At 37.8% G+C, this 10,123-nt stretch overlaps 1 protein-coding gene across 1 annotated transcript; it reads right to left on the bottom strand.

Moving 5' to 3' along the window:
- Nucleotides 1-1,243: 1,243 nt before the first annotated feature.
- LOC121043763 (olfactory receptor 5AN1-like) lies at nucleotides 1,244-2,182 on the bottom strand. Its single transcript, XM_040495760.1, has one exon. The coding sequence runs from the start codon at nucleotides 2,180-2,182 to the stop codon at nucleotides 1,244-1,246; it is 939 nt and encodes a 312-aa protein (XP_040351694.1).
- Nucleotides 2,183-10,123: the final 7,941 nt, after the last annotated feature.

Genomic DNA, 10,123 nt, shown 5'->3' with positions numbered 1-10,123 from the left:
AACAGTCAGTGTTGGGACCCATCTTGTTCCTCTTTTTAACCAGGCTTCTAGGACCAAATGTTTTATTTCCTCCTTCAGACAACACAAACTAGCCAGGGTTGAGAACCCTGCCTATTGCTATCTATTTCCTCTCCTGACCCTTGAGTACTCCTGGAAAATATAAGTATTAGAGTAACTCTGACCACCTACTCCATCCACTGTATCACCCATACAACCAAAAATCTAGGACATAAAATATTGAACACACACAATAGCAAAGAGTGTATACCACCTTCCATATTTGTTCTTAGTCTCTGCAAACATTGAACATTCAGTAACTATATTATTACAATGAATTCTCACACAAATCTCCTCACACCAAATTTGAACAGATGCTTAAAATACCAGAACAATTTGGTAGTGTGATCCCATTGCCTATGTCAACAGGGCAAATTTTCCAGATTTAATGGGGGAAAGAGGTTTGAGTCCTACAGTATCAGAAATTGCTATTAGTTGACATGAATTTTGCACAGCATCTCCCCCCAGAAATCCACATTGGACATAAGATTCAAGAATTAAAACATCAAACTCATAAATAAATGCTACTGAAGAGACCACATCCTTCATTCCATTACTCTTTATGATTCAAATCACCCCCCGCTTCTTTAGATTACACCTGGTAATGTGACCAAATCTTAATAGATGATTAGCCCTGAAAAAGGCCTTAGACAAACATTAGCTATCTCAGACTGCTCTTCCCAGAAGACACAACTAGCTAATTGTATAGTTTCGTTTCTTTTCAAAGGCACATCCCCTTTCTCTATTCTCTCCCATTATGGTCAGAAACACAGAATAAACATCAATCACCATCAGGTCTTGATTACACTGCATCAAAATATTTGGGAGACAGGTTTCTACATTCCTGGGGGCATCTGTCAGGTATCACTCTTTTACAATGCAAGGTTTGAGACTGAACAGGGCTCAATCTCCGAAGCAAAAAGTGACAGATTTCTAAACCTTAAAATTTTACAAATACTTGCAGATTACTTATAAATGAGGCCACTATTCATGTAGGGCAAAAGTATGAAGTTCCAGGACTTAAATGTACTGCGTTTGTGTGGAATCAAGTCACATGTCAGTCCATTTGGCATATTATCTGTGTCAAAGTAAGCTTTCTTTATCCAAAGGTAGTATGAATTTTGTTACAGTTCATTCATGTGCATATTGTTTTAAGGTTTCTGATGGGACAAATCTGGACAGGACCTCAGCAGGAACATTTCTTCTTTTGCAGCCTCTTCAAGGCATCTTTGATTTCCTTGTTCCTCAGACTGTAAATCAAGGGATTCAACATGGGGATAACCACAGTGTAGAATACTGATGCAAATCTGTCAAAGCTGGAGGAGCCGCCAGAGCTGGAACTCAAATAGACAAAGATACTCGAGGTATAAAAGAGGCAAACTGCTGTCAGATGAGAAGCACAGGTGTTGAAAGCCTTGGACCTGCCTTTAGCTGAAGTGATCTTCATGATGGAGATGACAATAGAGCCATAGGATATCATGATGATGAAGGCATTTGTTATCCCAAAGATCACTGTTAATATAGCAGTCAAGAGTTGCACAAAGAAAGTGTCAGTGCAGGACAGGACTAACAACTGGGGCATGTCACAGAAGAAGTGGTTGATGACATTAGGCCCACAGAAGTGAAGCTGAAGTATGGCACACAATTGGGATACAGAACCAGAGAGTCCAGCCAGATAGGACCCCAGCACCATCCGAATACAGAGGGTGGGTGACATGACTGATGAATAGAGAAGAGGATTACAAATGGCGGCATATCGGTCATAAGCCATGGCTGTCATGAGACAAGACTCACTCAGTCCCATGATTGAAAAAACAAAGTATTGAACGGCGCAACCCACAAAGGTGATAGTCTGCTGCTCTTGGAAAAAGCTGGAGAGCATCTTGGGGGCTGTGGAGGTCACATAGCAGATATCCATGAAGGACAGATTACTGAGGAAGAAGTACATGGGTGTGTGGAGGTGAGAGTCCATCCTTATTAAGATGATGAGGCACAAGTTCCAAGTCAGAGTCATAATGTAGATGAGCAGAAATACAACAAAGAGCACTGCTAGGATTCTGGGGAAATCAGAGAATCCCAAAAGGATGAAATAAGTGACCTCTGTAATATTTCCTCCCCCAACCATTTGCTTGGTTCTTCTAGAATCAGAAAAGAGAGAAGAGAATGCACTGCTGACTCAGGTGAAATGACAGCATTACATTGCTCATATATATCATTCTCTCCTCCGCTGAGAACTGGGAAAGAAGCAATGCTTCACTTTCCTGAAGAAAAGACCCCACCTTTTCATCTTAAAGTGTCAGGAATTACCTTTTAAAAAGTGCTTCGGGTTCTCAGTTATTCCATGACGTCTCATGAAAATTAAAAGAGATATTTAAAAATTGACCACTTTAAAAAAAGCAATAGAAACCCTATGGTTTTTATATATAATACTAAGAATCATTGATTAAAATAATAGGTTTTTAAAAGACCTCTGATAAATATGTAACTGCTGCATAAGTGGCATCATTGATGAATACATTTGAAATAGCTCTTCTCCCCCAGATGATCATCTAGATAGGTTTCTTAAATTTCTTATTTCAACCATTAAAAATATTATCCTTTTTATAATAACTTCTCGAACTTTTAAACAAATTTATCCAATAAAACATCTCCAAAATGGCATGGTAAGTTACATCATAATATGTAATTCTGAAAACATTCTCTTGGGGGCACAGCAGATGTGCTCAATTAGGTTATGGAATACGTCTTCTTAGGGAAGCCTTCACACAAACTATTCCATACAGAGGCTAGCACAACTCACTATTGCCCTCAACTATCGTCTCAATTTTAGAATATTTTGTTTCTTAGGAAACAGCATAGTACTGTGGTTAAGAGTTTAGACTTTGGTGTTTTAGTTCTGAAAAACATCATCAAGATTGTACTATAGGTCATTTCCTGACATCAGCCCCCTCCCCAGGACAACTAGCAATAGAATAACTATTAGTAGGCAAGACAACATTTTGAAAATCCTAGAACATGGAAATGAGGCAGAAACACCTACCTTGGACTACAGAGACCACATAGACGGTTAGAGGTCAGCCACACTTTGACTGTACTGCTACTCTCCCGTGCTGGCACAGTGCCACACCAACAGGATTCCTTTTACCTATGGTTTCCCCAGTTGGGGCAGGAGGGGGAGGGAGAGATCCCAAGGTGGGTGGTTATCCAGCTCCCCCAGAATTGTGGGTCATTTCGTGGGATGTCCAATCTGGTCTCACCTCTAGAGGATGGCAGGGGAATCTGTGCGGTATGATTACTGGGAATCCGATTGTGAGGGAGAAGGAGGCAGGACTTTCAGCAATCAGTGCTCAGATCCTGGCAGACTGAGTTCCTATTTGCATTGACACTCAGGTAGAAATCCCCACCAGAGGTTTTACCCATTGCAGAGACCAGATGGTGGTCCCATCTGACCACTGGGTAATTTGGTGGGCAGTTCTGTCTAATCTAGGATCTGAAATGGCAAGCTTTCTGGCATTGGAGCCTGTTCTGCCACTCTGTACAGGCTGGAAACCAATTCATAAACACATCCACTGGCCCATCAGGCCCAGCCCAACCAGAAAACCTACCCAGACCACCTAAAAAGGAGCATAGTGCAGCAGTCAGCAGTGCTGCCCACCTGCAGAGCTAGGACAGTGGCCTCATTTGTCCAGGGAAATCAGCACACAGTTCTGCCTGATTCAGAACCTCAAACAATGAGCCTTGTTGGCTTTAGAGCCTGTCTCCACCATGTCCAGGCAGAAAAGCCAATTCATAGCCCCACCTACTGCTGAGTATATCTCCTAGTACCATCCAACCAGGAAGCTGACCAGGGCTCCTGGGAAGCTGCCAAACCCAGAAGCACTCTAGCAGAGAGTCCAGGGAGTGGCTTTATACATTTAGGTATCGCCCAGAAACAGAACCACGCATATGTGGTCAACTAATATTTGATAAGAAAGCCTCAAATACTCAATAGAGAAAAGATAATCTCTTCAATAACTGTTGTTGGCAAAAATGGACATTCATATGAAAAGAGGGGCCCCTGGGTGGCTCAGTCAGCTGAGCTTCCAACTCTTGAGTTCGGCTCAGGTCATGATCTCAGGGTCATGGGATACAACCCCACATCGGGCTCCATGCTGAGGATGTAGAGCTTGCTTAAGATTCTCTCTCTCTCTCTCTCTCTCTCTCTCTCTCTCTCTCTTTCTCTCTCCCCCCCCAACTTCCCTTGCTCACACACTCTCTCTCTCTCAAAAAAACAAATAAAACTTGTCTCATATGCAAAAGAAGAAAACTAGACCCAAATCTTACACCACTCAAAAAATTAACTCAAAATGAACTAAGGACCAAAATGTAAGACCTGTAACCATAAAACTCCTAGAAGAAAACATAGGGGAAAAACTTCTTGACGTTACTTGGCTGTGATTTTTTGGATATCACACCTAAAGTACAAGCAAAAAAAAAAAAATTAAAAATTAAACAAGTGGGATTATATCAAACTAAAAACTTCTGCACAATAAAAGAAATGATAAGCAAAATGAAAAGGTAACCTATGGAACAGGAGAAAATATTTTCAAACCACATATCTGATAAGAAGTTAATATACAAAATATAAAACAAACTCATATAACTTAATAGCAAGAAAATAAATGGTCCAATTAAAAATTAGGCCCAGAACCTGAATAGATATTCTTCCATGATGACACCCAATGACCAAAAGGTACATGAAAAGGTGTTTTCTCCATCACTAGTCACCAGGGGAATGCAATGAGATATCAACTCACATCTGTCAGAATAGGTTAGAGAGAACAAATGCTGGTGAAGGTGTGGAGAATAGGGGTGTGCACTGCTGTGGAAATGTAAATTGGTATAGACATTATGGAAAACAGTATGGAGATCCTAAAAAAATTTAAATTACAACTACATACGATCCAGCAATTCCACTTCTGGGTATATATTCACAGGAAATAAAATTAGTGTTCTGAAGAGATATTTGCACCCCCCCCCATGTTCATTGCAGCATTATTTACCATAACCAAGACATTGAAATAACCTAAATGTCCATTAAAAGATAAATGGATAGGGACGCCTGGGTGGCTCAGTCAAGTGTCCAACTCTGAATTTCGGCCTCAGGTCATGATTTAAGGGTTGTTAGATCAAGCCCCATGACAGGCTCTGTGGCCAGTGTGGAGCCTGCTTAAGATTCTCTCTCTCCCTCTCTCTCTCTCTGCCTCTTTCCTGCTTGTATGCATGAATTCTTTTTCTCTCTCTCTAAAACAAACAAACAAACAAACAAACAAACAAAAAAATCTTTAAAAAAATGGATAAAGAAATCATAATTGATATATAAAATGTTACACTATTATATACATAATATATGCTAACATTCAATATTATATATAAATATTATTCAGGCATGAAAAAGAAGGAAATCCTGGCATTTGTGACAAGCTGCATGGTCCTTGAGAACACTATGCTAAGTGAGATAAGTTAGACCAAAAAAGACAAATATAATATGATCTCACTATATGCAAAATCTAAAAAAACTGAACTCACTGAAAGAGATATCTGATTTGCGGTTGCCAGAGGCAGTGGGTAGGAGATGGGGGAACTGGGGAAGGCGGTCAAAAGGTACACACTTCCAGTTATAAGGTAAATAAATTTGGGAATATAAAGTGCAACATCATGACTATAGTTAATACTATACTGCGTATTTGAAAGTTGCTAAGAGATTAGATCTCAAAAATTCACATCACAAGGAAGATGTAACTGTAACTATGAAAAGTGATGAATGCTAACTAGTCTTTTGTGGTAATCATTTTGGAATGTATACATAAATCAAATCATTGTATTGTACCCCTCAAATTTATACAGTGTTGTATGTCAATTATATCTCAATAAAATGAAAAAAAAGAGTTCTCATTCTGATACCATCTCACTCTATGCACTTGTCCCAGTGGTTTAAACACACTAGATATGACTCACTCACAACAAAGTGAGACAAGAACCCCTGAACTGTAAGGTTAATGGGAGAGTTACCTGAGGAAATTCATGCACATGCTCAGCACACAATCCAGTACACATTAATTGTCCAATAGGTGTTGGCTATTACTATCACTGATTGCTCAAGATAACCATGCAGGACAGCTGTGCTTGTGGATAAGCATGCCAGGCATACTAGCCTTTTATGGGTTAATTTGGGGAAGTTCCTGAGGCATTATCAGCCCTGTAGATCAGCAGGCTTCCTTGCCTCTAGGCAATACAGATTGAGACCTTCTGTGGAAGTCAGTCAAAGCACCTGGGGCCATGGGAAACTATTTAGATTTCTGGAGTTAAACCATGTAAATTATTGTCTATTTAGTTTTCTTGAGTTGAGTAAGAAGTTGCTGTGGGCAAGGTCAAAGAGGTGTCTGTCTACTTTCTCCTCTAGGATTTTGATGGTTTCCTGTCTCACATTTAGTTCTTTCACCCATTTTGAATTTTTGTGAATGGTCTAAGAGTGTAGTCCAGTTTCACTCTCCTGCATGTTGCTGTCCAGTTTTCTCAACACCATTTGTTGAAGAGACTGTCTTTTTTCCATTAAATATTTTTTCCTGCTTTGTCAAAGATGAGTTGACCATACATTTGTGGGTCCATTTCTGGGTTCTCTATTCTGTTCCATTGATCTATGTGTCTGTTTTTGTACCAGTATCATCATATTTTGATGATTACAGCTTTGTAATACAGCTTGAAGTCCAGAATTGTGATGCTTCCCACTTTGCTTTTCTTTTTCAACATTATTTTGGCTATTTGGGGTCTTTTCTGGTTCCATACAAATTTTAGAAAACATTTTTATGAAAAATGCTGGTGTTATTTTGATAGGAATTGCAGGAACATGTAGATTGCTTTGGTTAGTATAAATATTTTAACAATATTTGTTCCTCCAATCCCCGAACATAGAATGTTTTTCCATTTCAAATAGACTTGGGTCAATTGACAACCAGAATCAATCTATGATGGGCCTTGATGTCAAAAACATGTCAAAGTACATATTTCAGTTACCAAATACTACAAAGTTATATTTAATATGTTTGGTTGATATAGTCAACATGATAGACTCACTGACAGATTTGTAACAGATGCCACCTATTGGCTGTACTACATACCCAAACTGTCCTTCCTTGAGATGAAACAGTATATTAATAACAGCCAAAAATTTAGATAAAAAATAATTGGACCTGAACTTTCTGATATTAAGTATTATAAACATGGATAACACACTATTCTTGTAAACATAGACATGTATCAGAGAACAAATACATATTTAAGGATAAATTTAAAAATTGGTGAGAATTTAACAGCTGATAAAATTAGTATTTTAAATTGATACAGAAATGATAAACTCTCTCATTAATGGTCCACTAGACCATTAGAGCATTAGAGGAATAAACAGATATGCATTTATATAATCTTGAGATAGGAAAGAAATTTCCAAAATATAACACTAAAACAGAAACTCTGAGAAAAAATATAATTATTCAAAACTTTCTTATAACTGAAAGACCCATTATATGAGGTACTTTTCAAACACAATTGATGAAGTTAGAAAAACAGCCAGAAAATATAAAAAAGACAATGTGGATATGTCTGTAATATAAAAGATATTGATCAATTAGGGATGGACACTCATATATGCTGCTGCCGAGTATGTACAAATAGTTCTACCTTTTTTGGAGGGAAAAAAATGCTTTATATAATCTCTCTCTCTCTCTCTCTCTGTCTCACAACACATACACGAGCCAATTACAAATGCCAAAAGTAATAACTGGTATGATTTTGATTTCCTTCTTTAAATGTCTCTGTGCTTGATCAATGTTCGACAACTCCTGTATTTATAAGAAACAATTTATTACAATATATACAGCCTGAATTGTATGCACAGATTGAGAAAGAAAGGGAGAGGGGAAGGGAAAATGATGGAGAGAGAATGACAGAGAAAACAGACTTACTTTCAGAATTTCCTGAATTTTACCTACTGCCCATGTCACCCTTCGCAAGTTATTAACCTCTCTGTGCCTCAGTGGCCTCATCTATAAACAGGGCTGATAACACTTACTATCTCATAGGATTGCTGCAAGGACTGAATGACATAAATGGCTTCAAACAGTAGAGGCTCAATAAATGTTAGCAATTATCATCCCCATTCTCATTCCTCTCTGTGAAAGAAAAATAAAGCAAAACGAATACTGAAAGGTCAAGGAGCTCTTCACATAATTATTTTCTACATTAGATGGTCTCCGAGCCTAGACTCAAGAATATTGTTAACCAATAAATATAATTATTTCAATCTTGTGGTGTTCTGTTATCTTCCAGTCAGCGGTAAACTCCTGATGCCACTTTTCATGTTCTACCACCACCAAATACTCTTGAGCTGACGATACTATGCACAGTGCATGGTCCAGTGGAGATGTTCCACTATTTAGTGATAAGCATCTTGTACACTAATGTTTGCATAACTGAATAAATACATGATGAACAAATGGTTCTTTCACCCACTTTTGGATGTAAAACTAAAATTGTCTTATTTCATTTCAATTATGGTTTTAGGAACTTGGAAATCTTTCTGTTTACTCTCAAAATAAAGTGTTGCCAATAAAAGTTCTCCATTATTTTATCCAGGGTTAATTAGATTCAATGAAAATATTTTGCAAATATGAACCTCTGCGCACAATATCCCCCAATACACCAACATAATCGATCAATTCTATGAAAATAAGTCAACCTCCTGTTCAATCACTTACAGTAAAACTCTCCATTTCTTATTACATTCTGTTAACAAAGAAGCCAAAGCTAAAAGTATTTTATGTAATTCATCATTCCCCCCAAAATATAAGGAATTGTGTGGATTGTTTACTAATTCATGATAAAATACATCTGGTTAAACTTCAGTAAGCTATAGGAAAAAGGAAAAATTCTGAAATTATTCACTCTGGTTAAATTTTTGCACGTGTTCACCATCTCCAAGACAATGAACAGAAAAGGTGACTGATGTAGATATTAATTAGGCATTTTACTATGAGCGTCTAGCTAATCAAAACCTTCAAATTCTGATAACTAAGGACATGGCCAGTTTATAAGGTTGTGCAGGGTACAGAATCAGGTTAAAAGAGCCAAAATGTTGCTGAATGAAGAACAAGTTAAAAAAAATAAGGTTAAAAGACAGACTAACAACTACCTATGCTTGGAATGGGGCATCTCTGATATCCGTGTTACCCACACTAGGGTCTCCAAAGAAGACTATGGAGACTTATTTAAAGTGTTTCAACAAGCCAATGGGATTGTATTTGAGTACACTGTCATATCATTATTTAGTGAAGTGCTAGCCTTTTGCTACTTAGAAATTATGAATCAATTATTTATGTAAATGGAAATTAAATTAGTATCTTTTTAAAAACAGAATCCTCAAGAAAATAATTAAATTAAGAGGGTCACTGGGATAGGTAAAATTGGAAAACCTACACAAGAATGTGTGATCTGAGGAAATTCCCCTGAAAGCCAGTAAATTGTTATTTTTAATTCAGTGCTCAATTATTGACTTCTAAATTTTGTTAGTTTTAAAAAAAACATTATTTCATTAGATTCTAAATGATCTCATTATCCCCTATTTTACAGGTGAAAAAAACAGAAGGTAACAGAGCTCAAGATTAGGGTCCAACTTCGGCTCAGGTCATGAAATCACGGTTTGTGAATTTGAGCCCCACATCTGGCTCTCTGCTGTCAGCACAGAGCGTCCTTCAGATTCTTTCTGTCCTCCCCCAATTGCTCCATGTGTGCTCTCTCTGTCTCTAAAATAAATAAACATTTAAAAAACTTAAAAAAAAAAAAGATCACATCCTTAAGAAATTGCAGAACAGGAACTCAACATTCATGCCTCACCCCAGAATAATCCCTGATATTTAAGAGTAGAGATTAATCTTTTTAGTGAAGTTCAGAGACATTGGCTAGGAGAAAGAGAACCCAAAACAGAGCCCACAGTGGAAGGTGTGGGACTGAGGGAGAGAGAGTAGGTGAAGAA

This window comes from Herpailurus yagouaroundi, unplaced genomic scaffold, assembly GCF_014898765.1.
Source record: "Herpailurus yagouaroundi ecotype Mexico unplaced genomic scaffold, PumYag 187, whole genome shotgun sequence".
NCBI lineage: Eukaryota > Metazoa > Chordata > Mammalia > Carnivora > Felidae > Herpailurus > Herpailurus yagouaroundi.
Note: the sequence above shows the minus strand (reverse complement) of the source record. Positions and strands in the feature narration are given on the sequence as shown.

What these genes read in the sequence shown, in the direction of transcription:
- LOC121043763 (XM_040495760.1), bottom strand. Translation starts at nt 2,182, where the DNA reads ATGGTTGGGGGAGGAAATATTACAGAGGTCACTTATTTCATCCTTTTG.